Source organism: Leptosomus discolor, chromosome 19, assembly GCF_034619465.1.
Source record: "Leptosomus discolor isolate bLepDis1 chromosome 19, bLepDis1.hap2, whole genome shotgun sequence".
NCBI lineage: Eukaryota > Metazoa > Chordata > Aves > Leptosomiformes > Leptosomidae > Leptosomus > Leptosomus discolor.
In genome coordinates, this window is record NC_141409.1 from 3348815 (window position 1) to 3376165 (window position 27351).

Genomic DNA, 27351 nt, shown 5'->3' on the forward strand with positions numbered 1-27351 from the left:
TGGGTGGCACAGCCTTTAAACATCAAAATTTGCCTTAGTGAAAACATGTCAAACCTGCAAAGCTGTGCCTGTCTGTGACATGGTCTTTGTGTGCTCTGCTGGCCCCCGCCAGGGCTCAGGGAGACCGGTGCTCAGCAGCCAGGAACGAGCCGGGCCGCTGGCACGTGGCTGGATGTGACACGGTGCAATTTTTATTTAGGAAGCTACTGCAAGAGCGATCTGTGCGTGCCTGGGACAGCCCCCCCCTGCAGCGAGGGAGCATCCCTGAACTGCAAATCCCGCCTCCCTCCGGGCGCCAGCGGTTGGGCTCCGCAGGCACCTGCTCCGTCTGCCTCAGCGCCACCAACGCACACGCGGGGCGAGAGAGGGCAGGGGAATGTCCGCTGGGCGTGTGAGCCTGCGGCTGTTTGCATGGGGAGAGTAAAATAAAAACAAACCCCTCATTTCACCAACAAATGTAATCAAAGCGAGAACAGCAACATGGCTGTACAAAAAAGACCCAAACCCCACTTTTTAAAACATTCCGGACATCATAAATATGGCATGGCACTGAAACAGACAAGACGGGGGTCTGGAAAGGAGATTTTATCTTCTCTGGGAATGCACGCTCAGGAGCACAGCAAGGCAGCAGTGAGCCAGCATCTGGATCCGAGCAGGGCTCCTGCAGAGATGCTGCTTAGTCACGAAGGCCAGAGCTGTCACCAGACATCTCGCAGGCAGCAGGTCTTGCTCACTGAGAGGAAGGCTCTCACACAACTAGCAGCGGTAGCAGCAAGCCCTGCAGCCCAACATGCACTGGGACGAGATTCAGGAAGGAGACACTGCGGCTCTGTAACTTACTCTCCCGCAGCACGTTTGCTCTCTGCGCTGGAGAGCTGTCAGGGCAGTTGTACCACCCCCTGTAACAACGAGGCTCTGCTTGATCCTGTCAAGGACCTGCCCTGGCGATGCCTGAAACAAATCTCTTTTCTTCACCAGCTCCAGCTCTGCCTCTCAGTCCTTTCTTTCCCTTATGGTCACTATTCTCTTCTTCCTCTTCTTCTCTTTAGGGATTCCCTGCCGTGTCCCCCTCCCAGGTCTCACACAGCTTCCAAAGGCTAGCTTTCCCGGTCCTCCTCTTCTTTACTCTTTTATCAGCCAGAATGGAGCCGTTCTGTGCCTGAGGGCCCGAGCGCTGCCAGCACCGGCCCCGACACCTGAGGAAAGCAGCAACAATGAGCAACGGCAGCGTCGCCTCCCGCCACAAACACACCCGCGGCTTCGGGCACCGCCTGCTCCCGAACCCCCGCTCGCCTCTGCGGGGGCGGCAGAAGCTCCTGCACGGCGCCCTGGTCCCTCGCCCCTCTGAGGAGCCCGGGCGCAGCCTGAGGGATCTCACGCCCACCCGCACCCTCGGCAGGGGCGGAGGTCGCCGCCGATCCGCCGCCAAACCCGGCCCCGCCAGGCCCCGCGTCTCCGCGCTGAGGGGAGAAGAGCCCCGCACACGCTGCCGAGGCCGCAGCGGCCGATCCCCCCCTGCCCTCCGGCCCGGCCCGGCCCGGCCCGGCCCCACTCACCGCTCCCCGCCGCCATGATGCGACGCCTCCCGCCCGCCCCCTCCAAGGGTCACATGACCTTCCGGCCCCGGGACCATCGAGGAAAGCGGCCAGAGCGTCTCGCTCCAACCATAGAGCTCTGCCCAGCGTCCCGCAGCGCTCGTGCGCCCCTTGGCGGGAAGGTCGCCCGCCCCGCCCACTGCCCACACCGGCGGCGGAGGCGGGGCCGGCGCGGCGCCGACCTCTCGCGAGATCTCGGCGGGTATATCTGGTGCCCGCGCGCTGCCCGCCGCCTTTCCGCCGCCCCACCAGGCCTTTCATCGCCGCATCCGCCGCCATCCGCGCCCGGCGCCGCCGCCATGCCGCCCAAATTCGACCCCAACGAGATCAAAGTCGGTACGTGCCGGGGCGGCGGGAGCGAGGGGGGAAGCGGCCAGGGCTGGGCCGTGATGGCGGGCGGGTCCCAGCGGAGCGGGGCTGACGCGTTGCTGTCCCCTCAGTGTACCTGCGCTGTACCGGCGGGGAGGTCGGCGCCACCTCCGCTCTGGCCCCCAAGATCGGCCCCCTCGGTCTGGTACGTACTGCGGTACCGGGCGGGGACACGGGACCTGGGGCGGCGGCGCTTCCCTCGGGTCTGGAGCGCGGCCGCTTGGGCGGGGGACGGGGCAGGGAGGCGACCGGCGGCAGCGCGGGGTGAAGCATGTCCCGGGTGCGCGGTCGGTGCCGGGCGGCTGCCCCCGCCCCGCCGTTCGGCCTGGGGGGAGGAGGGGGTTTAGCGGCCTTACAGGGCAGCGCAAGAAACGGTGAGGCCTGTGCGGAGGTGCTGTGCTTTGGGGCAAGCGGTGGTTTGTGTAACAACACCGTGTCTTTCCTTAGTCCCCCAAGAAGGTTGGTGACGACATCGCCAAGGCCACAGGTGACTGGAAGGGGCTGAGGATCACGGTGAAGCTCACCATCCAGAACAGGCAAGCCCAGGTACCGGACGCCACAAGGGATGGCTTCGTGGTGCAGGCGGCGAGCTCTGCTTGCTCCAGCCACGAGCTGAAATCCCGGCAGGGTCGACTCAGCCCTTCATCCTTCCGAGGTGGATAAAATGAGTTCCACACAGCAAGTGTGTGGGGGTCTTCTGGGAAAGACCTTAAAACACCTGCGTGGGCCTTCTGAGTGCCTCTGGCTCAAATCCGGCAGAGGGTGGGGTGTGAAGCCTGGGGCTTGCCAGGCTGCAGGTTCCCTGCCTGCAAGCTGTGGGAGAAGATCTGCCCATGTGCAGGAGTCGGTGTTTTATCCTGTTGCAGATAAACTGTTCCTTTTGTAGAACACCTGACCAGGGAAACAAAACTCTTTTCAAGCAATACAGAAATTGCAAAAAAAAATCTCGTGACTAATCCTGTAGCCACCTGCCACTATACCTGTCCTGAATTCTGTGGCTGGTATATTCCAGTGGTGAGCTGAGAGGAAGCCCCAGTCTAGGAAGCAGTCCTCCTCTGGTTGTGGGGAGGCCTGTGCCGAAAGGCTGGGAACAAGTTTCTGTGTCACAAAAAAGCTTCATGACCTAAGCAAAGCCCCACAATTACCTTCGGTCTTCCTTAGGTACCCGCTTCCGCTGAGAGCGGGGGGGGAAAATTAATCTCTTTTCATTTAGATAGAGGTTGTTCCTTCTGCCTCTGCTCTGATTATCAAAGCTCTGAAGGAGCCTCCTCGTGACAGGAAGAAGCAGAAAAACAGTAAGTTTTTGCCTGGCTTTAATTCTGAATGTGTTTTGGGGTGAAGAAGGGAGAGTAGGTACCTGCCCCTTAGATTATTCAGCATAAACTGGCGAAGAGGCGCCGTGGGGCTGTGTCTTGGGCAGCCGGCGTTCCTCAAGGGTCAGCGTGCAGACGGCAGTTGGTGCGGCAGCAGACTTGAGTCTCCAGGAAGGTGGGGTAGCACAGCTGCCCACCACCCTGCCTGTCTTGTCGTGCGGTGACTAGTACAGCCCAGAGGGGAGCTGACAGAATGCCAGCTTAGGAAACAGAGTTCTTACCCTCGTGGGTAGCTTTGTGCCATCATGGCAGCCCTGCTGCAGTTGTAAACGCTCTGGTTTCCACGTGGTCTGAGCGCTGAGAATGGGCCCTCTCTACTGAAGTGCGGGGAAATGGAAGAGCCTGCGTTTACATGAACTTACTGGTGCTGTTGCTTTCCTTCCCAGTTAAGCACAGTGGCAGCGTCAGCTTTGATGAGATCGTGAACATTGCACGGCAGATGCGGCACCGGTCGCTGGCTCGAGAGCTCTCGGGTAAGAACCGGGGCTGGGGCTGCACTGACTTGTCCCTCTGCTCGCTCCGGGCACCTGAGCCAGGTGCTGGGCTGGCTGCCGGGAGGCCCTGAGGCTGCAGGGTGGTGGTGGAGCTCCCTGGGCCGCTTGGCTGCCCGGGCACTGAGCACCACAGGAGGAGCCTGGTGGGGGCAGCCGGCCGCACCCCTCCTGGTGACTGTAGTGCAGGATGGTAGGAGGTCCATGGGGTATACTGGTGTGTTCCTGGAAACCAGTACGCTAGGCCTGGCTGAAGGGGCTTGCTGTCCCCTGGTGAACCCTGTGGCTGCAGCCTGCAAACCGCAGAGGGAGGGAGGGAGACAGGGGGTGCGAGGGGATGAGTTCTCGGGACGTTCTGCAGCTTTTCCTGCGGTGAAGCGCTGACAGGCTGTGTCCTCCCACTGCAGGGACAATCAAGGAGATTCTTGGAACTGCCCAGTCTGTGGGCTGCAGCATCGATGGCAGGCACCCACATGATATCATTGATGACATCAATAATGGTGCAATTGAGTGCCCAGCTGTAAGTATCCCTCTCTGAACCTGCTTATTAGACTATTTCCTACAAGGCTCTCTACTAATGAGCTGTATTTGCTTCTTTCAACAGAGCTAAGGCTGCAGAAAAGAAGTTGCCATATGAAGGCTCCTTAAGTATTTTGTAGCACCTTAAGTACTTAATAAAAGACCCAGCTGTCTGCAGACAGTGTGCTGGCTCCATTTGTCCTTGTCCCATGCTGTGTGCTCAGCAGGTTTTGGCTGGAGACCACCTGCCCTCTGTATCAACCAAGTAATGGTTGTTCCACCGGCTTTAAAGTAGAAGATGCTCGTTTCCCACTTGCTGCCCTGAAATCCGTTGCTTACAGCAACCCTGAGTTCAGAGAAGTGGAGCTGCCTGAAGGCAGCGCTCCAGTGAGGAGCATCTTGTGGCCTGTGTGAAGCTTTGGGAGCTCTGTTCTTGGCAGTGCCAGATGAGTTGCTCTTCATCAGGGCAAGTGCTGTAGTAACAGGTCCAGCTTCCCCTGAACCACTACAGCTGGGGCACAAACCCATTCTGAGGCTCAAAAGCGATGTGGGCTGCCTGCCTCCTAACCCTGTGCTGGGGTAGCTGCATGTGCTGCTGGGATGGGAGGGCTCCGACTCATCCCTGCTGGAAATGAAATCCAAGGTGTGGCTGTTCAGTCAGCATTCCCGGGGGCCGCAGGAGCTGGGGAGATGCTTCCTGTGCCTGGCAGCATGTGCCTTGGCCTCGCCTCTGGCCCATTATTACTGGGAGGAACCTCTGGCCTGGGTGGCATTGTGGGTTTTCTGCTGTAGAACAGGTGGGATCTGTTGCTGCTCAGCTGGTTCTCCTGCCTGGAAGCAGAGGAGATACTGGATCTTCTGCTGGTGGCCAGGACAGGCATGCATGTTCTCATTCTTGAGCTGAATTTATTTTGTGGTTTATTTCATCACTGAAGAGGAGCGAGTCTGTTGGTTGTGGGTGGAATCCTGTGGTCCCCTCCGCTGCAGAGTTGTAAAGGGCCCGGTCTCATGTTTCTTGGGTTTCCTGGTTCCTCAAGTGGTGATGCTGGGGTGAAGGAGCTAAACCGCTGATAATCTGTGACTAAGACCTCGCTGTGATATGTAAAAGCTTTACAGATCGACTGGGACCAGGGGAATCCTGCCTAGTGGAACCCTTGGTAAAAGTTGAGCTAGGGAAAGAAAAGAAACCTGTAGATGTCTTCATAGATGAAGGTGCCACATTTTCAGTATTAAGTCAGACCTCATTACCTGTGCGTAGGCAAATTTAATATTGTGGGAGCAACTGGGCAGGTTGAGGAGGCTTGCTTTCTGAAGCTATCAAAATTGGGAAAAGCGTAGGGGTTCATCCATACCTCTACCTGCCTGAAGCCCCTAAACCCCTTTTGGGAAGGGACTCGGGAGGGCAATTGAATGCTGAAATAAAATTTAACAATAGAGAAACTGAATTTAAAATACGAGAAGCAAACCCCATTGGAATATGAAGTTTGGCCCTCACTGTACCCCCAATTAGAGAAAAATATACAAGAAATAAAAGGTCAGGTATACCCAGGAGTATGGGCCTCAGGAGTACCTGGAAAGGCTAAAAATGCAGAATTGGTTGTTAAAGGAGGAGCACTTGTGGTGGAACGATCCCCAGCGCTGCAGTAAGAACGCCTGCTTAATAACTTGTTACTGAGTTGTCATCTCGGAATCCTTAGCCAGCTGCCCCTAGCCTCCCACCTCAGTGAGGAGCATTAGAAAGCAAGGGGGTTTGGAAGCTCTGAATTTTGTTTCGTGGGAGTGGGGTAATCAAGCCCTGTAACCAGTCTTACATCCTGTGCTCCAGGTCTTGGTGTAGCCTCTGAAAGAAAAAGCAGTTCCAGTGTTTCCCTTTGCATGGGCAATCTGTGAATCCAGGGCTGCCTTGTCAAGAAATGGATCCTAAAACCTGGCTGAGCCACAAAACTTGTGTTCAGCAGTGAATATTCTGGCTTTTTCTGCCAATAACCGCACTGGGCAGGAGCACCAGTGTACCCTGCTGAGGAAGAGCTGCTGCTGAGACAAAAGGAGTTTGCCCCACTAATGGCACCTTCCTGCGGGTGACTTGCTGACTTGAGATAGCAAAGCTGGTGGTAGGAGGTGTTGGTGTCGGTTGTGGTATGGATTGGGGCAGGGGTGTGAGCACAGCTGTTGAAAAACACAGTGAGGGAAGGGCAAAAGGTTTATCTTTGCTTAGTCAAAATGAGGTTTTTTGGCAAAACTCCTAAGGAGGAACTTCCAAACACCATCTTGGGGATCTGGCCCAATGAGGCTGTGAGGAACCTGCGCTCAGCTGCAGCACATTTACCGGGGTAACCTCTGGAGAGGTCCCTGTGTGTTTGAGGCTTGATGTTTGAAATGGTTGTACTTCACAGTATTTGACACTTGGTACTTGGTTCTCGCACCCGAAAGCTCTGTCTGCAGTGGTGCAGCTGGGGGTGTGGGCAGAACCAAAGTTCTCCAAAGATCCTGGGGAATCCTTGTTGGGCTTCGGGCAAGGGCTGGGTTTTCCCTTGGGGCAGCCCAGCACAAGGGATGACGTGTGGTCGGTCTTTCAGGCTGTGGAAAGCTCTATTAGTGAAGTGAAATTATCCTGATAATCAGAACACTTCAGCTGACTGAGGCATGGCGAACAGACCTATTAGCAGCAGCAGTGTGACTGCAGCTTCCTTCAGCCATAACAGAGCGTCCTGGAAGAAAAGTCGTGAATGTTAATTCAGGTCCATGTTTCCAAAGGGAAAGGAGATCGAATTCTTCCCAAACTGCTGAGCTGTATGACCCTTGGGCTTAGAAAAACGTTCTGCAAGGTGTTTTCCTCCCCTGCAAAGAGCTGACAGTACTTGATCAACTTTTTTCTTCTGAGTGTGTCTTAAGTTTTGCAAATAAGACTCAAAGTTATTCTTACAGGGTGCTTACAGCCCCAGAGGACAACTGCCTGGCTGGAGCCCTACTACAGCGAGCAGGACTCAGTGTGCCCTGCAAGAACTGGGAGAGGGGGGAAAAAAGTAGTTCTGCTACTACTTCTAGGGATGTGCAGGAGAGAGTGTCATGCAGGCACTAGCTGGGCTGCTAAAATTTGTGGAAGGGTGTCTGGATTGTTTACCAGGATCTCCCAGAGTCCCTTACAGGAAGAAGCCAGAGCAGCAGGAGGGTGAAGCTGGCTGCAGCGGGGAATTGTCTGCTGCTCTGTCGGACACCCCAGGCATGGAATGAGCCGGAGCCTCTATAAAGAGGAAAACTCAATTCTCCAAATAAATTCCATCCCAACTTGAATGGGAGGAGGTGTGCACCTGTAGTATACGGCACATTCTGAAGTGTGTGCGAGTGTGATCTTCTGGTATACAAGGCACTGCAATTCCCAAGCAGCCATAGTTGAAGGCCACTTAGATGCAGAGCAATTGTAGGCTGGTTTGGTGAAACTAAACCTTTGTGTTTGCTCCAGCTTAAGCTGGGAGCGTGACTTGAGCTGTCTTCAGAGTCATGCCCTAGGAATGCATCTCATACTGCTTGTGAAGCATAAAAGGTTCATTGTGTGAGCAGTGGGATCTTCAGAAACCACCTGTCATTTGCACGTGATTTAACAACAAACTGAATTTCCTACCTGCTCTGCTTCTGTTAAAAGTACCTACTAGTGAAGCAGGTAAAACCTTACAACGGTGGACCCTGGGAAAGGAGAAGTCTCCCAGCCAGTCCTTGCGAGATCCAAAATACCAAGTCAGCATCAAGGGCAGCCAAAAGAAACTGCAAATCACTGCTCTTTTCCGCCATGGTCCTGCTGTCTGAAACGCTTAATGAAGCCACAGCTTTTGCTTTTTGCTCATGGCGAGAAGGGGCTTGCCAGGATCTTTGGAGAAAGGCTGGGCTGGCAGTTCAGCAGAAGGTAAGTGGCTGCTGGAGGGGGATGTGTGGGTGGAGGAGTTCGGGCTGACCTGTGCATTTATGGTTTCTGAGAAGATCCACTTTTGTCCTTTGCTCCCTGATGAAATGTGGGTACGTTGCTCTGGTGACTTGAGGGCCATGGAGGTTGAAGACTGGCTGTAGTGAAATAGGGAAAGGCATAAGAAAAAAAAAAAAGGAAATTAGTTTTTATCGAATCAAACAGCCATGGCAGACCCCAGTTTCATCCTGACGTGTGACCGTCAATGTGAGGGAGGAGCTGGACCCTCTTCATTCCTAAAGTAAAAGCGACCAAAGCCTGACCCAGGTGTCCCCAGAAATTGCAGTTCCCTGCAGAACCCATAAGGTTTTGCCCACAAACCGTTCCGGATCTGTCTGTTCCTTACGGCATGGGCAGCTCTGCCCCTGGTGCAGGCCCTCGCTGCCCTGCCTTGGCTCCCTGCCGGCCCCGAGCTCTGCACACAGGCAGCGCAGGATTTCGTGCAGCCTCTCCAGCTGACAGAAGCAGAAAGCAGGAGAGTTCGTGGCTTTGCTCTTTCGTTTGCTGCTTCTCCTGCTGTTTGTAGGGCCTTCCTCTGGGGCAGCCACAGAATACAACAGAAACAAGGCTGAAATCCCATCTTCAGTTCTTTGGCTTGGAGTTGTCCTTGTTTCAAGCCAGGAATACTGCTTGGATGTTCGCTGACCCAGGGTCAGGTGTGGTTCCTCATGCTCTGCACCCTGCTGCCTTGCCCACTTCTCAAAGGACGCGGCTTGCAACAAATTTTGATAAGGTACAGGGAAAAAATCCTTTGTGATGAGTGGTCCCAGGCTGCACTGGGGATGCGGTGGGGTGGTGGGGTCTCCATCCTTGGAGATACACAAAGCTCAGCCTGACACTATCCTGGGCAAGCTGGCCTGGCGGTGACGCTGGCTGTGTGCTGGGCAGATGGTTGGGTCCCTTCCAGCTCAAGTTATGCAGCGATTCCACGACAAAGCTGCACGAATGCTTACGTTGCCTGGGGTAGGACAGCCTGGCAGAGGACTGCAGCACCCCTTTCAGCAGCAGTTTTAGTTTAAAGGGGTTTAAATTGTTTGTTGACCCTGGTGTCCCACACTTTGTTGTGAACCCCAAGAGTGTCAGGAACAGTTGGCCTTGTGGGTGCCCGGGGCTGTCCTGTGTACCGGTACACACACACTGTGGGTTTTCCCCCACTTGGCAGTGCTGGAAATAATTCCCAAAAGGATTTATTTCGCTTAATTAAGGGAAATTCTCTTGGGGAGGATACATAAACTTTCCCATGCTACCTTAGGGCATGCGCTCTGGTAGGAGCGATGCAGTGCTTGGAAGCAGGGCACTACCCTGCCAATAATTCATTTTTTCCAAACCAGGCTTCTCAGAAAGGAGGCAAAGGGTTTGATAAATATAGTAACAACCTACATTAACTTCACATTTAAAATCCATCTTCTTCATAACTAACATAACTTCCTAACTTTGTGCTCCAAAGCCAGGGTTTTCTTCCCACCCTGGTGACCTGCACCTTTAGGAGAAAGGAGGGAAAGGGACACTGAGAAGCGCTGAGCCCTTCCCAGGAGACCTTCACTCTGGTGCTTGAGAGCTTTGCGCACTTTAAGGAGAACGAACTTTCTCATTTCCCTGAGGCAAAACAGGCCCTGAAAAGCCAAATCTTTGGGATTCGCATCCTCCTGCTTTGCAAAATGTTAGGATAGAAAATATAAATTTCATTACAGCTTGGTGTGGGGTACTGAAGGTGGCGGGGCCAGCTTCCCTGCACGTGCTGGAATGGTGCACGCAGGAATGGTAAGAGCTATTTACTGTGAGCACAGTGGGAAAGGGCAAGACAAATCTGGCATCACCCAGCAGGTGGGAGCCATTGGTGGGTGCTCACGGGGGTGCAGGTCCCGTCCGAGCTCGCGAGCAGCACAGTGGGGTGTGAACCGCTCACTAACGGGGCTCCTCTGCTGTTTCCGAACCCGGGTGGATCAGGCGGTGCGGCGGGAGGCAGGTGGAGCAGGGCTGTGCCGCCGGGGCCGTGCTCTGGCTCTCGCTACTGCAGTGCTCAGCCAGCTGCTGAGTGCGTCTGTCCCCATGGGTGGGAGTTTGACTCCGTGGCCCCCCTCTAGCAGAACCCCACGGTGCTGGGGGGATCCCTGCTCTGTGCAAAGGGAGGGGAGGTGGTCTCCATCCACTGCCTCCTGCCACATCGGTGGCCTCAGGAACACCGTGCCCTTCTGCAGCATCGCTGAGGGCAGGGAACCACACCGAGGATATGGGAAGTACAGAGGGTGTCAAAACTGGGGAAAAAAGGCCCAAACAGGAAAGGGAGATTTTTCTACTGTAAAGGAAAGGAGGAGCCTGGTTTCTGGAGGAGCTGCAGGCAGATACCCTGGCTGGAAATTTGGCTCGGGCAGCATACACCCGCAGCTCACCTCTGCTGTGGGCATGTGAGCGGAGCAGCACCCAGTGCTTCATCACCCTTCCCAGGACTCAGGCAGGCTGGTGTCCCCGCAGGGGCTGAACGCAAGCAGTAGCAACAGCAAAATTCCAAAACAGAGGTAATCCCACAACATTTGTGGGGTTTTTTTGGGGTAAGGAAGATGCAGAGAATCCCCTGGGCGGCAGTCGCAAACCCAGATTGCTGCAATGCCCTCATGTGCCCTTGCACCGCCCGAAATAACCCCCGGTGCTGGAAAGGTTGTCAGTAAGCGGCTCCCATGGGGAGCCCTTCACCACGGGGTGACCTCACGTAGTGTTTTGTGAAGGCTGTGGTCCTCCAGGTCTCCCAGCGCAGCTGGGGCTGGTGGCCTTCCCCAGCCAGGGCACAGCGAGTTTGGGTACCACAGCCCATGCCTGGGGTCTCACGAACCACCCCCAGGAAAACCCCAAAGCCTGTTGCCATCACCAGCATCAATCTGATTTTCTCCCTGGCCCTGACAATCACTTCTCCCCACCCTGATTTCTCCTCAGTGTGTCTCCAAACCACATGGAAGAGAGGTGCCGTGGGGAACCAGTGCTCTTTCCACCCAGAGCGAAGGCCCTCTGTGCTGAACCCCGAACACCCAGCTTTTGGTGGCACTTGTGGGCTCTCGAGGTTTATTTCTCTTTCAGATATTTGACCACAATCATCAAAAATGAAGTGATCCCCTGATAAACCAATGTGCACATTCATTAATTCACTGCACATTCCTTTCCTACCAACAATTTACTTTATTAGAGATTTTATTGATGTTATTACCTTATGAATTCTTTAAAAAGCAAAACATTCTTTTTACCATGTAGGTATTTTGTTTCAGATTCAACAACATGATTGGCTTTTTCATTAAGCACAATGACTTTTGCCCATCGCACTGTGAAGGTTCACCCACCTGGTTCACTGCTGTGCCATAGAGGGGTCGGGTTTGTGCCCAAGCTGCGGCATGCAGCGCTTGCAGAATTAGGCACTCTCCAGCCGCTGTGGGTCAGCGTGCTACTGCCTCATGGCTCCAAATAGCTTCGTGTTTCATTTCCCTGGTCTGCCATTGCAGCCCTAAGGCGCACCTCTGCTGTGGGGCTGCTCCATCACAGGGATGAAAGATTCAGGGAAGTTTTCCAAGATTCACCTTTAGATTTAACGTTTCTCTCATTTAGATGCACCTGACACTGGGTTAAACCCACCTTCCTTCTGGTTTGTGTTCTTCAGGACACGGTTGTCCTGTTCTGCCCGAGATTTGTAACTTGGCACACAAGAAGCTGCTTTATCGGCCCTCCTCGCGTGCTTTAGCCCTGTATTCACACTTCAAGGCCCCTCTGTTACACCTTTCGGGCGCTCTCGCAGGGCGCTGAGGAAGCCGACACGCCCATCAGGAAAACACGGCGGTTCCCAACGTGCCTGCCTGGATGCGCTCAGCTCCGACTGCAGAGACATTGAGGGGAAGCTCTGCAAACCCCCCTCCCTGGGCTCTGTGGAGTAAGGATGAACTTCTTGGTGCTGCCAGTTTTTACTGTCATTGAGGTGTTAGTCACACCGGGATCGTGGAAATAAGTAACACCACAGTCATCCCGCTCGCGCGAGGGCTGCGGGTGAACTCAACTCCCCAAGAGCAAAACGTCCTCGCAGCCCCCTCGCTCTGGTCCCCTTCCTCCCCCCCACCGTGTGGGAGTTTTGGCAGGGCCGCCCGGCCGCGATGCCCGGAGGGGTTGGCCATAACGCACCCGGGCTCTATCGGCCGGGTTCGCTCGTCCCCGCAGCGGCACCCGCGCCCGCCCGGCTGTCGGGTTCCCCTCGGAGCCGCGTTCGAGCTCAGCGCCCGCCAGCGGTGGCCGCCGCCGCCACGTGCGCCGAGCACCGGAGGAGGAAGAGGAGGAGGCCCGGGGGCTGCGGCGGGGCCGGAACTCCCCACCGGAGCCGGCTGCTGAGGGGAACCCGGCCTCGGGGGTCACGGCCCTGGAGGGCCCCGGCGGGACTCGGCGCCGGGGATCCCCGGCGCGGCCACTCCGCGGCCGTGCGGGAGGCGGGCGGCGAGCACGAGCGGCCCCTTTAAGCCCTGCCCCCACGGCTCGCGCTCTCCAGTGTTGGCGGCACAAAGCTTCCCGCGAACGTGACGTCACCGCCCGCGTCTCCCTCTCGCGCCCGGAGCCCGCTCCCGAGCCCGCGCCCGCGCGGGGCGCCCCCCCTCCCTCTTCCCCCACGTGACCTTGCACCGCGCCGCCCGCCGATTGGACGACCCGGCGGCGTAGTAGGAGGGACGCGCTGGCGGCGCGGGGCGCTATTGGCCGAGCGGCAGACGGGTGGGAGGTGGTGCGGCGCCCCGCCCTCCCCGGGTGTGCGCGAGGCGGCGGCGCGTGGCAGCGGCGGCGGCTCCCGCTGGCGGGCTCTGAGGGGTGAGCGCGGGCGGCTGCGACCCCGGCCCGGCCCGGCCCCGCCATGACCGACTTCAAGCTGGGGATCGTGCGGCTCGGCCGGGTGGCCGGCAAGGTGAGCGCGCCGCGGCCTGAGGGCGCCGGGGGGGCGCGGCCGGGCGCCGCGGGCCGGGCTCGGCCGCGCCGGGCGGTGGCGGCGGGGCCGGGGGCCGGGGTCCGGCCGGGAGCGGTGCTGACGGCCGGGAGCGGTGCTGACGGGCCGCGCTGCCGCCGTACCCGGCGCGGTGGGTGGGGGGCGGGTGCCGCGGGCGGTCCGGCCGGTGCCGCCGGGAGGGGAGGGGAGGGCCGGGCCGGGGCGGGCGACCGCGCTGACGGCGGGCGGCCGCGGTATGTTTCAGACCAAGTACACGCTGATCGACGAGCAGGACATCCCGCTGGTGGAGAGCTACTCCTTCGAGGTGAGCCGCCGCGCCCCCTGCCCCCTGCTTCCCCGCCGGTGCCCCTCCACCCCGGTTTCCCCCGTTCCCGCGGGGCCGCTTCTCGCCGCCCCGGGGCCGGCCCGTCCCGCGGGTGCTGCCCGCTGCTCCGCTCAGCTGCTGGGTGTTTCTTCTTCCTTTACCGGAGACCCCCCGCCCCGCTCGCTGTGCCCCGCGGGGCGGCCGCTAGCCCCCCGCCCCGCTCCCGCCGGGGCCTCTCGGCCGCCGGTTCTCGGGCCGGCGCTGCCCCGTGGGGCTCTGCCGTGGGTCCGGGCCGCAGCGGCCCTGGGGGTGGAGGTTAGTGGCGGTCTGGTGCTGAAGGGTTTTTTTCTTTCTTTCTGTGTGACACGCTGAAATCAAACCGCTTGGGGAAGCGCTCTGCCCCGCAACTGGCCTGCTGGGGGGGGGGGGGGGAAGTTTGAAATTCTCGAAATAGCGGTGTGAATGCTTTCCGGCAGGAAAAGTTCTCTCTTTTTTGGTTTTGGATTTCTTTTTTTTTTGGTTTTGTTTTAAACGAGCATTAGTTTAAAACAACTTAATTTATTACATAGTTTTTTGTTTTCGGCTTTCTATTTGTATACTTTTTGAGAACGAATAATTTGTCATATTTGGTTTGGCAAACTTTAAAAATTCTCATTCTGCACGTAGTCTTGGATGAGAAAAACTTTTTATTGTAAATTGCTATGGCACCAGAGAAAATCTTTTCTCTTAATATCCACTGAAGGAGGATAAGTGGATTCTACCAAAGCTTTGAAAGGTAAAAAAATTCTTGATTACAAAATCTTCTAAAACGGAGGCTTTTTTGGAAGAGGGACCATCGTTCTTGTAGTGCCTGCAGCACAGCATGTACTTCAGAGCTGCTCTTAGGAGTTCGAAGTGCTGAGGCAATGCTGCTACCAGAAAACACCGTGTTTGCCATTCATCCTCTGTGGAGCTCGCTGCACACGTGTCCTGTCACTGAGAGGGGTCGCACACGGCGGGTGTCCTGAACTCGTCCAGTCCCTAGTGCAGTCCGTGAGCATCGCCACCAGCACAGGTCATGGAGAGGAGAAAAGAGGGCAGGACCACTCCTTTCATTAGCAACCCCTAATTAGGTTGGTGTAAAGCAACACGGAAGACAAAGCCTCGGTGGCTGATGGCTGTACGGAAAGTGCCAGAGCGGAGGGTGGGTCCTGGCCCCACGCTCACAACTGGATTGTTGCTGTTCTTTGTCCAAGCGGGACTCCCGCTGTGCACACCCTCCTTTCTTCCCTTTCCCATCTTCCTAACAACAATAGCAGAGCTGGTTGGTTCCCCTTGGAGGTTTGCAACAGCTCAAATTCCATTAAGGTCAAGCGACCTCTAGGAGACGAGTGTTAAATGTTGGGTCCTTCCCATATCCCAGTGGAGCGTGTGCTCTGCTGCTTGGCGTTGGATGTCCTCACAGCCTTTCCCTTTTCTCTAGGCTCGGATGGAGGTAGATGCTGATGGGAATGGTGCTAAAATATTTGCTTATGCGTTCGACAAAAATCGTGGAAGGGGATCCAGCCGCCTCCTGCATGAGCTGCTTTGGTAGGTATCGTAAGGAGAGCTGAATTCCTTAAGGGTTCGCTGAGGTGGAGGTTGCTGCCACCGACTTGTACGTTGTTTATTTCTCTGCCTGTGGTATTTTTAAGTTTTCTCAGGAGGTTTGCAGCTGCACTTGGTTGGAAAACCAGTACAGGGGGTGCCCACAGATCGTACTGTGGTTTGGTTTTGCAATGAGCCTTCAAAGTGCTGAGTCTCTGTAAAAATGTTATTCCCAGAGAAAACGGTGATAGGTGAGTGTTAATCAAGTAGGCACTTCAAATCTGAGAAATGCTACTAAAACTTCAGGGATTATGGGAGCAGGGGACTTGCTCCATTTCATAGGTGAAGACTAACCTTTTGAGTGTTGGTGTGTGGTTTGTTTGTTTTGTTTTTTTTTCCCTGTGATCATCAGGTACGTCTTACTGGCACCAGTGAGAATCGGTAGAGCACTGTGGAGAGAGGTAGAACGTATGATAATTTAAAAAGTTTGGGGTTTAGATTGGCCTTCTGGAAAGCTGCCTGAAGCGATGCTGATGATGCTTCATATCAGCTGCTACGTCTTGTTTTCCATATTCTAAGAATCATTGGTTGATATCCTTTGTAGCTGCCAGTTTAGATCCAGAGGCCAACTTACTTGTTTGTGAGAGATTAGCTCATCCGGCGAGCTGGTATGTTGCGCTCTCTAGATGTGTTCATGGGTTTGTAGAAAAGATGGGATATGCTAAAGAGAATGGTTATTTCTTTTAAAAGCCTTTTTTGAGAAATTAAGCATGTTTTCCCTTTAGTTCCCTAAACTATACCTAGAAGTCACAGCATGCATGATGTAGCTGTGCTTTCTGTATTGTTCCAGGTTACTTTTTATTTCCCAAACTAGTCTCTGTACAAGAGGAGGGAGACAGGAAGAGTATCAGAGGCTATTATTATTATTTACAGACTGCTCATTAAATGTGGATTTTAACCTGCATCTATTATATGTGCAACAAGATTAAACATTAACTTTGGGAATTATTATGAAGTTGGCTACAGTACGTGGGGTAAATCACTGTTGGCTACTGCTAACTGTGAACCTCATACAGTAATAATTGTCGTCTGTAAATAGCACTGAACAGCACCTTAAAATTATTCCAGCTGACTGTTGAAAGCTGCGTAGATGGTGACAGTCCAGCTTATTACACAGCCCAGGCATTGCCTCTTCTGGTTTCTTTTACTTAAATTAGGAAATAATTCCAATGTATTCAGTTAAGTAATTCAAATGGTGTCACTCTCTGCACTGGTGTTAAAAAAATCTGGGACTGTGTGTAAGAGGTGTTTTGGAAAGTCACAAAGACAGGGTGTAAGCTCTCAGGCAAGCAGAGCTGCAGTTCTGAAGTTGCAAATTCAAATTCTTTGACTAGAAAACACAAAATATTTCAGCTGTTTCTGTAAGTTCAGTGTGATCCCTTTGAGGGTGTACGTTCTGATGTGATCTTTAATTACAAGCTGACACAATGCAGGTTAGTGTACCTTTGTGACTGAGGCTCCTAATGTCTTCAGAAAGTCTTTTGGCTATAGGTGCGATGTAGTTACTGCTCCTCCTAAACAGATCGGTTTTACTTACCTGCTCTGGGGACTGCTTTGAAAATAAAACAGAAAGATGTCGTAGTGGCAGGTCCTTCCCTCTGCAGGAAGGAGTAATGGTGAAGGTTTTGGAGCCTTTGAAAGGCAGGAGAGATGGGCAGTAGCAGTCATTTCCCAGTGCCAGCCTTACTTCTTGCGTAAATTAAAAGCAAAGAACTTGAATTACTGCATGTGTAGGAGTGTAGTTTAACTGTTCTCCCCCAAACATACCCCAAAAAAAACAGCTCACTCTGAAAAAACTAACCCGATTTTGTGCTTCTGGTTTAAGATGAAGTGAGTAGGCATGTGTTGGATGCTACTGCAAGTAAAGCAGATCTTTAAATGTTACCATTTTTTTAAAAAATTTAGTTAAGCAGGTATCTTTGTTCATGTAGCGAGGCCCTCGGAATAGGAAGCACGTAGCTACCGAAGCCGCAGCCGTGACGGGGACCTTCTCCTGCTCTTCCCCCAAAGCCCTCCTGCTGACCTCCGCAGAGGACGAACTGCGGTCCTGAACGGACCAACATCTGAACAATAACCCGTGTTTGCTCCAAGTGTTCTTTCAGGAGGAACCTCCTGCAGCCTCTCCTGTGCTTGCTGTGTTTTCGGGATGGACTGTGAGCTCCTCCAAAGCAGGATTTGAATCTCTCTGGCTAGGGACCTGCAGAATAAGTCTGTCGCCTTCTCGCCCAGTTCCCTGTATAGAAATCCCAGCTTGCTGCATTTTGGCTGGGTGTAGTGATGTTCCCTGGGGAATAGCAGCATCAGGAGATTAGTCATAAGTATCACTAACTGCATGTTCAAAAAGACATCCAAGACTTGATTTTTTTTTTTTTCCAGAGCACTCACCATCATACTGCCTGTAACTACTTGGTTGCAGCTCCCGTTGACTTGCTGTTGTCTGTGCCTGGCACGTCTGTTATGGGCCTCAGTTCCTAAGTTAGCTACTGAGATAGGAGAAGACTGGTATCCAGTTAATTCTCTGAAAATTCAGTCTTGGGTTAAGTGTTTTGCCTGGCATCTTGGAGGAACTCAAGTGTGCTGCGGGAGGCAGAAGGTACAGCTCTGCAGGAGGGTTGGCTGCATTACTGAGGCTGTTTCTTCTCTGTCCCCTTCTGCAAAGGACTGGGCAGGTTCTTCCATGAGCCTGTCCTTCACTGCACGCTTCTGATTAACTTCTGGAGGTGGTCCATGCCGCACGCTTCCGAAGTGTAGGTCTAGGGAGAAGAGTAGTGCGTGCTTGTGCATTCAAAGGTTGCTTGGTTGTGTGTGGAGAAAGGGGCCTGTCCTGAACGTGCCAGTACTAATTCTGGCATCTCAGTCAAGTGGTATTGTGTTAGCGCTTGCACCGGTCATCAGCAAGGCCCAGTTTCCCCGCCTGCTTTGAGACCTTTGTCACCTGAGGTAATAGAAACACTGACAGCAATGTAGACAAAGGGGGGTTTGTACAAAGCGGGGAAGATGGGCTCACCATGGCAGAGGGTTTTGTTGATATTTGCTTATGGGGGGTTGTGGGTGCAGATTTGGGCTTTGTAGGAGCAGTGGTAGGGGTGTGGTGACTTCCTGGTGTCACAGTCTCTCGGAATTCTCTTTTGCCCCAACTCCAACCTTTCTTAAACTCGTTATCTAATCCTTTTCAAAAATATTTCTTAACTTGGTCTTAGACTGCCCTCCTCACTTTCTCCCTGTACAGTTTGCTCTTGCTCTGAACCTCTGTCTCCTCCTCCTGGATTCCTCGTTCCTATCTATCCCATCTCTCTTGGCGCTTTGTCCTAGTCTCGGTGTAAGAACCTTAACTCCTTCCCTGTCTCGTATCTGACTGATGCTCACCTTCATCTGTGTATCTCTTGCCTTCCCACTTGTAGCCCTCGGAGTTCCTGATTTCCTTTGCCTGATGCTCCCGTAGCTTCGACAACTCAAAAGCAGCTTTTCCTCCTTTAGGACCTTCCAGCAGACTCCTTTCTGTAGTGGGTTTGCTTTTGTGTGGATTCCGCCACACACACACCCCCCCCCTCCCCCCAAAAGAAGGATTTTATTCCTTTTACCCTCAAAGGGGAGAGTTTCTCCTGCTCTGTGCAGGCACTAAAGACTCCCTCGCAGGAGGCTGCGTGCTCTGTTCTCGTGCAGGGCTGCCGTTACAGGAAGAATTGCTTTGCCTGTGAGCTGGAGCACGGGCCATGTGTGGGTGCTGCGTGTGGCCTCTCCAAGGGAATTTTACTTGGTAAATTCTAGGAAGTTTCGGGGCAAATGTGCATTGCACGTGTTTCACTTTTCCCCCAGGGCATACAGTTTAGCCATATCTGGATGGATTTTGATAAAGAAAGCAAAAGAATATTTTTCATTATCAGTCACAGTGAAATGAATTTCCCTGTTCTGCTGGATAATGCTAGAGCTTTGTAAAGGGAAAAATAAGTGGGAATTGTTTAACTTGGGCAAATCGTATCTCTTCAGAGTTGGGTGAGCCATTGGAACGGAAATGTACAGGAAACCCTGAGCAGGAAGCAGCATCCAGACTAGACTTGGGTAAAGTTGTGAGTGGGTGTTGGAAGGGTCTCCTCGAAGGAAATGCCGGGTAACCCTCAGACTGTGCTGTCAGTTTTACACTGTCCTTAATTGCTGCCGCTATGTTCTCTGTGTGCTGGGAAACCGGTCGTGGCGTAGCAAACATAGCGAGACACGATTTCTGTCCAAGCCTTGCATTTCGGGTGGGATGAGGATCCCTGCAAGAAGTGATATGGAAACTTGTCCAGGCATAAGGGTGCTTGACAGTGAACTTGATACTTCATGAAATGGAGAAAGGAGAGACGAGAAGAAGGTGGAATGGGAAATGAGAGCTGTTAGGCAACAGGGAAGAATCGCAACAGGACTTGACGTGTTGCCATCCTCCTTGCTAATAGTCCTGCTTTGGTTTTGAGCAAGTTTCAGATGTCTTTTGGTCAGTTGTGGAGTCATCGCAGACTTTCTGTGTGTTTTGCACAATTAGAGTCTAAAAAGCATTTGCATACTTGGTGAAACCTCGGTCCTGTTCCTCGCTGAGAGATATTTCTTCACAAATAACAAACTCTGACTTCACACCAGTGCCAAACTTGCTTACATGTGTCTGATAGAATTTCCTATTAAAATAATAAAACAGTATTGGCACCTTTCAAGTCCACTCTGTGGAACACAATAATTACATAGGTGCTTTTGCAGTAACTGGAGGAGTAGTCCCTGGAACTTTCTTTGCAATATGCTTACAATTATCATATACCATGACCGTCTTTTGATTCAACTCATTTATGATGGAAATAACCTCCTGGAACGAGTCTCTCTCTTCTGGGAGCTGGTGTATCTGAAGTAGCCACTGTACTCTTGCGATTCAAGTTTTTCTGCGACTGTTTCAGTGATACAGGCAGCAGGCTTCAATGCAGCGGATCTTCTGGAATTAGCGTGATTCTATGGAGTCTTGTTCATCACTGACTTTCAGGTTGGTTTTGTCCCCTTCAGGGAGAGACACCGGGGAGGGATCGCTCCTGGATTTCAGGTGGTACATCTGAACTCAGTGACAGTGGACAACCGCCTAGACAATCTACGCCTCGTTCCTTGGGGGTGGAAACCCAAAGCTGAAGAAATCTCTAGTAAACAAAGGTACGTCAATATTTGGCAGGGGGTTGCCATCAAAAAAATTGCAAATATCTTAAATTATCTCCTTTAGTGATTTTCATCTTGGCAGAGCCTTTCTTACTTGGCATTGGGCTACTTCCACAGCACTATATGCCTTAGCTTCCTTGCCTGGGGAGCAGAGTTAATGCTAGCTGTGAAGGGACCGGCTAACCCCCTGGTACTGCGATGTAGAGGTCCTGCTGTGCCGGGTGTCGCGGCAGTGAAACAGGAAGCCTGCATTCCCTTCCACTTGAGCGGTGGCATCTGGGCACGCTGAATTAGGTCTGCAGATTTTACTGGCTTGTGGCTCTTGTCCTCAGGCACTGGAATTCTCTAACCTGTAGAAGCCAGCAGCTGCAAAGTGCTTCCACTTGTAGTCATGTATTTGGGTTGAAACCAAAATGGATTCCAGGGATCTGCTTCCATCGCATGCAGCTAGTGGGTTGTGGGGACTTCCTACATGCTTGTTGGACTCGTGTTACTCAAAGCACATCGGGCTCTTAATGTCAGGGTATAACACAGGCACGTTCGTTTTTGGTGGGAGACCCTTAGACTTAACGTCAACTAGACGCTTCTCTTGAAGCACGTGCAGCATCTGTAAGATAGGGATGTTCAGAGCTTGTGAAACTGATTTTGGGAAGATGTAGTGAGTGGCAATGGTTCTCTAATGGTGCTCGAGATGATTCTGGGAGTTTAAGAACAAGAAAGAAGACGTTAAGCCATTTACACAGAAATAATTTTGCTTGATGCAAATGTTTCTTGATAGATACTTTTTAACTTTTTTTGCTTTTAGGCTAAAATAACCCTAAAAATATCCAGTATGTGAGGAATATGTGTAGTCTGAGGCTTAACAGGCTAAATGCAATGTTAACATAATTAATTTGGAATCAATTTCCCTGTATGCTTATTATGAATTTGTGGACCAAACTTGTGCTTGTTTTTGACAGGGAACAAAGCCTGTATTGGCTGGCAATCCAACAGCTTCCTACAGATCCTATAGAAGAGCAGTTTCCTGTTCTGAATGTAACACGATATTACAACGCTAACGGGGATGTTGTGGAGGAGGAAGAGAACTCGTGCACATATTATGAATGTCACTACCCCCCATGCACAATGATTGAAAAACAGGTGTGTTCCAAAGAGTTGAAAGTAAGCGTGGCTACCGTGCGTGTCCAGGGCTTTGTTCCTTAAAACGTGAAGCTTTACATGTGCCTGTTGCTAAAAGTGGCAATTTTCTAACTCAACTTTTCTTTGCCATGAGTCTTCAGGCACTAATGATGACTTTCAGTTTGAGAGAATGCAGTTTGGAGTTGGAACGGGATGACCTAGTGGTTTACTGGGAGGAGTGCGATTTCTGCAGAGTGTGTGAACAGACAGGTGGAAGCGTGCCTCTGGGGACCCAGAGCTGGAATGAGCAAGCAGCTGTGTAAGGCAGGAGAAAGCATTGTTAGAGGTTTTGGGAGTAGTCGAATCAAAAAAAAATAACATCCTTAACCTTTCATGAGAAGAGGGTGAATTGAAGTGGCCTTTTTCAGGGGAGAACTGGGAGGAAACCTAGTTCTAGTTCTTCGCTGTAGGCAGATGAAATGAAGCAACATATATAGGCAGAGACTGTCAGAGAATGAGATGCCCAAGGGCTGTGCCTCTCTGTCAGATGTCCTTATCTATGAATAAGAAGGGCTTTTCTTGGGTAACAGCTGCTGAGTAGGCTGAAATCATTGTCTTCCACTTTTTTCTTTGGGGAAGGGAATGCTTGCAAAAATGGTCTTAAATGCCCTATATCTGAAACGGAGTGAGCTTTACCTGTTATTTGGGTCTGCATACAAAAGCTTCCTGGATAAGTAAGTTTGGCAATGGCTGAGCTTGTGCAGCCTTCTTAATAATATCTGAATTTAAGATGTTTGTGGTTGAAAACAGAACTTCAATTGACAAAACAGTAGCATTGTGAAAACATGTGAAGTGCTCAAATATTTTGTCTGTTAAGCCCATTCTGCAAGAGCTGAACTGCAAAATGAAACAAATGCATTCGCTTCAAAACCTTTTGGTACTCTGACATCCGCGGTGGGATGTTCATATTTGCGATAGGTGCAAAAGACCTGGTCATAAACCCGCTTGGGGAGTGGTGTGGAGTGCTCCTTGGCACTGAGCAGGCTCACTGACACTGTCTTGTGTTCTTCCTAGCTGCGTGAATTCAACATTTGTGGCCGATGCCAGGTAGCGAGGTACTGTGGGTCGCAGTGCCAGCAGAAAGACTGGCCTGCTCACAAGAAGCACTGTCGGGAGAAGAAACGGACCTTCCAGCAAGAGCTCGGACCAGAACGGTGACCGGGTGGCACAGGCCTCTTAGCAGCAGGATTCCTTCTCAAAGGCATTGGACTCTTGCTTTTGCACAGTAATGACAGACTGCTTTTTGAAGCCAGAGGCACTGAAGAAGAAAAACCCTGTGATGCTTGAGCAAAACGGCTGACTGGACTAAGCCAGCTCTGACTGGTGCTGTGGAAAGGGATTGGGTCTACCCTTCCAGTATTATATTCTCAAGCAAAAAGACTACTGTGGAGGCTCCAGGCAGGAAGCTTCTCGTTATTTATATGTTAATACGTTTGTAAACTCATGTACAGTTTTTGTTAGAAATTCTTGATAGGGCTCATTAACTGTAATGTTCAGATGAGAACACGTTGTTGGCCTGAAAGTTTAAAAAAAAAAAAAAAAAAAAGTCATGTAGCAAAAGCTTTTCCTCCCATGTGGCTAGAAGTATCTGTGGCAGTGCCAAGGCCAGAAGGCAGCTCCGGCATCAGCAGTTCCTCTGGAGAACTCTGCATGGAAGTTATATTTAAAAAAAAAAAAAAAAAAAAGGCAAACAAAGTAAAGGTTGGAGTGAATCGTTGTCTGCTCTCTAGCTTTCTCCCGTTCCCTTCCAGCTGCTTCAGAGCACAGTCTCGCTCGGACATTGGAAGTGCCTGCTTGGTAGGAACCAGTGCCCAGGAACTGGAGCAGTGTAGGGGACTGGCCGGGATCTGCACATGCAGGCGAGCCACAGCGTGTTGCTGCCTCCAGAGGCGGGCTGCTGGAGCTCGGGCTTTCAGCAACCAGCATTTTTAGAAAGCTGAATTAGCTTTCTTGTTACAAAACCTTTGTGTGTGAAGTAGTCGTAGGGAAGCTCAGGTAGTCGGCTGTGTGTGGATGTGGTTGCCCCCGTGGCTTCCCCTTAAGCGTAGCAAGTACTATAGTGATGTGCGGATATGTTTAAATGATCTAATATTTGGTAATTTGAGTTATTTATTCATTTTTTAAAGAGATTCCATCAGTCCGAGAATCACTTTTTGATTTTTTTTATGTAGTAATGAGTAAAAATAATATGGGAGGAGGATTTGACTTGCAGAGGACAAACCTGTTTTTCTTTTCAGACGTTCTGTCATGCATAATCAAAGTTTTGGGTTTTTTTTTCATTTTTGCCTTAGAAATACAAGGCATATCAACTGAGTTCCTGAAGAACTAAATGGATAGTTTAGTGCCAGGTGTTAGTCTTGCTTCGCAGTAGAAGAATGTGAGCTGCTGAACGCTTAATGCAGAGCTTTCTCGGAGTGCTTAGTGATATAGGTATTTAATTTTTTTTTGTTTTTTTGTAAAAGCCATTAAGAATTTTAATTTTTCAACCAGGATTCACTTTGCCACTTCATGTTGCAATGTTGGTCTTGCTTGTATTCAGTTTGTTAGAAAGTTGAACTGCTGTGGACTTCCAATATTATATTTTGTTTCTAATATCTGCACTGGAAGTTCTTAATTATTAGTATTTGGGTGGGTTTTCCTACTTTGGCTTTAAGCATCTTGGGAAATAACAAGAACTTCTGAAGCTTCCTGCTGGAAGTTCCCTTGGTAGGCACATTGTCAAGTTGCAACTCTTAGATCATGGTTATACTGTAACTTTTCTGTTTAGGCAGCCTAAAATGCTCTTAAGTGTGAATAAGTCAAGCAGGACCTAATCAAATTTTCCTGTAATGGGTGATTTTTTTTTTAAGGAAACATTGAATTATTTGCTTTAAATGAACTGTACAGTTTTTGATGAATATAAAATGGCACATAAGGAATATTTTTTTATTATTGTTTGAGGTAACCCATTGAAAAGGGCAGAAGTACCGGCTCTTTTTTTCCTGCCTTTTTAAAGAGCTGCTATTTGTCATGACCATTTTCCCTTGGATTACCAGGGATCATGTTTAGCAAGTGGAAGTGCAGTCTTGGAGCGTTTAAACACTTCTGCAGCACTGAGCAGGGGACATGGTTAGTCCTGATGTTTGTCATGAGAAATGAGGACAAAGACAGACTGCAGATACGGTCCTGATGGGGCCGGTAGATTCCTTTTGAGCAGCAGGTGAAGGGAATGAAGAAAGGGTGAGGTAAAGAGTCTGCAAAACCAGGGTGGTGGGTGCTTAGGGCCATCCTGATCCCAGTGAATGTGGGAGGGAAGGGGACACGAGGAAGGGGTCAAGCAGGTGGGGAGGGAAGATGCCCACTAGGTTAGAGGTCTGTTAGACCGTCAACGGAATGGAAAGTAACAAATTGCCTGGACATCTGAAAGGGCTCAGTGAAATAACACAGGTTCTGTCTTAGGCGTGCGACCTTTGACTCCAGATCGTCCTTGTGCCAGAGGAGGGAGGTGGCTACAGGGATTTTGACTCTTGGAAAGGTCCTGGGCACTGCAGTAGGCATGTCGCTGCCTGTGGAACAGTTCTTCCTGGTTGGTGTGGGAAGCTGTGAGATTGATGATTCTGGCGGAAGAGCCTTGTAACTCACAGAGATCTTCCCATTTGTAAGGTGTGTCAGAAAGGAACCAGTTACGCTTGAACGTAGCAGCCCTGCTTTGTGTAGCCTGTGTGGTGGTTCAGAGGATGAAGGTCTCGTAAAGGACCTTCCTTCCCCTCTTCAAGAAACTGGGCCAGCATTGATATCCTTGCATGGGCAAGTATTTAAGAAGCACAGGGTTGGAGTATGTGGTCATTTATCTTGGAGCAGGCAGTGCTGGTAATGAGCTGCCTTTTCAAGGACTTCTCCTGATGGAGATACTCTCCATATAAGATGTTTCCTGCAGGGGAAAAAAAAAATCTGCATCTGTATCATTTATTCCTTGGTTCTCTGAAGCACGGAGTACTCTGTAGGCACCCCTGATTCACCTGTGGACCAAAACAAGGCTTAATGAGTCAGGTTTCCTAGATAGGAATGTCTGTTGGGAAGGGGAGCCATAGAGGTCTTCTGGGGAGAAATGTGGTCTCACTTGCTGGGCTTCGAAGAGTGTGGAGAGAGAACGAGAGCAGTGGGTTAGGATCAGGGCATTCTGCACCTCCACAGCCCGCTGTACAGCCGTCTGTCTCTGAGCTGTGGTGCCTGGCAAGCTGCTTGGGGATCTGCCGACTCGCGTGCTTTTGGGAAACAGAAATGGGCTGTTCCGGCCGGCGCAGTCCCGCTGCCTTGGCTTTGCCACCGGCTGCGCTGCCACGTCCTTGTGAACGCACGTGGCGTCTTGTGCAGCTGACGGCGCTGTCTGGGCCTGAAAGACTTCCTGCTGGTGGGTCGCCCTGGTTGATCTTGAGTCACGAGGAGTGGGTGGATATCTCTCTGGTGTAAGCCAGTTCAGGAGGACCCCATGGGCTTCCAGACCCTTTAGGAGAGTCTGGAGACAGATTTGTCACAGTGGCAAACCCAGCTCATGTCAGGACCCTGCAGCGTTACTGACGCTGGCTGGAACAGAGCGGTGCACACACCATGTAAAGGCACCATGAGATGTTGATACTTTCCCCCCAGGTACTTCATATCAAAGCAGGGTGGTATCACCCATCCCAAACATTCAAAAGTCAGTTCAAACTGATAAAAATCATGGCTGGCTTAAGAAACATGGAACTTGAAATACAATGTATTGAAGGGCTCAGTGTTTACCTTTTGATATTTGAGCCTTTAATACACCCATAGGATTATACTTTCAAGTTTTCTTCTGTGGTTCAAGTTTCTTCTGTGATTTAAATTTTAAATGAAACTAGTGAAGGTAAAAGGGATGGCTGAAAAGCTTAAATGCTTGCAGGTGGCATGGAGACAGGGTAAGACACCACATCGGGGCCAGGAGCAAGTGTTTACTGCTCATCAAAACAGAACTTGGAGAGGGCAAAAGGAGGGTGGTGTGACTAAACAACAGCACATGGGATGCTCGTAGAGTGGGACGAAATCCTTTGTCAACTGAACTTGTGTCCCAGTGTAGAAGATGGAAAGAGTAAGATTTGGCAGGTGAAATGGTGTGGGGGAGAAGCATATGAACAAAAACCACTCCCAAACAAACAGAAACCCCCCCCCCAAAGAATGTGAAGGAAAATGGGATATGAAGAGCATTCAAGTCATAAAACTTGCACAAATAATTTTGAAAGCATCAGGAGCAGGGAGACAGTACATGTGATACACAGTAAAGGGAAGGTCTGACCTGAAGATTTTTTTTTTTCCCCAGCAGAAAAAAAAAAAACACCAACCAGCAAGTGAATTGTTTGCACATGTTAGCTGTGAAATAGCTGGGGGAGTTCACACAGGAGTACTTCCATATGGAGAGCTCAACAGGGAATCTGTGTTAAACTGGAGTGCTTTTAGGAGAGATGAAAGTTCAGATGAAATGAGCAGTAACAAGTTGCCAGGACCAGACGGTGCCACCCACAGGCTCTAAGTGAGCTCAAGGATGAATAAGCTGAGCTGCCGGCTGGGGTGGTAACCTCTCCCTCGGTACCCGCTGCAAATGTGACAGCAGCTTCTGAGACTACTTCCAGGGTGGATGTGGCAAACTACAGCCGGGTGAACACAGCACTTAGCAAATTCATAGGTTCTGTGATGCAGCATCAATGGCTAAATAGTGGGGAAGAATCAATGCAGTTTTGTACAGGGAAGTTGTGCTCCGAAACGCTGTTGGAATTGTTTTAATAGCATCAACAAGCAGGGGATAAAGGGGATTGGGCTGATGCACAG

At 51.5% G+C, this 27351-nt stretch overlaps 2 protein-coding genes and 1 non-coding gene across 3 annotated transcripts; all 3 read left to right on the plus strand.

Moving 5' to 3' along the window:
- The first annotated feature begins 1850 nt into the window (after nt 1-1850).
- RPL12 (ribosomal protein L12) lies at nt 1851-4524 on the plus strand. The gene is made up of 7 exons (XM_086475654.1): nt 1851-1931; nt 2036-2109; nt 2412-2510; nt 3178-3259; nt 3724-3810; nt 4236-4348; nt 4433-4524. Exons 1-7 carry the CDS (start codon nt 1895-1897, stop codon nt 4436-4438), a joined length of 498 nt encoding a protein of 165 aa, XP_086331780.1. The 5' UTR covers nt 1851-1894; the 3' UTR covers nt 4439-4524.
- On the plus strand, nt 2932-3060 carry LOC147414101 (small nucleolar RNA SNORA65). The gene has a single exon (XR_015183980.1). It is a non-coding gene; the product is annotated as a small nucleolar RNA SNORA65 (small nucleolar RNA).
- An 8642-nt stretch (nt 4525-13166) lies between the features above and the next one.
- On the plus strand, nt 13167-23055 carry ZMYND19 (zinc finger MYND-type containing 19). The gene is made up of 6 exons (XM_086475741.1): nt 13167-13217; nt 13501-13560; nt 15023-15129; nt 20209-20349; nt 21312-21492; nt 22546-23055. Exons 1-6 carry the CDS (start codon nt 13167-13169, stop codon nt 22687-22689), a joined length of 684 nt encoding a protein of 227 aa, XP_086331867.1. The 3' UTR covers nt 22690-23055.
- Nucleotides 23056-27351: the final 4296 nt, after the last annotated feature.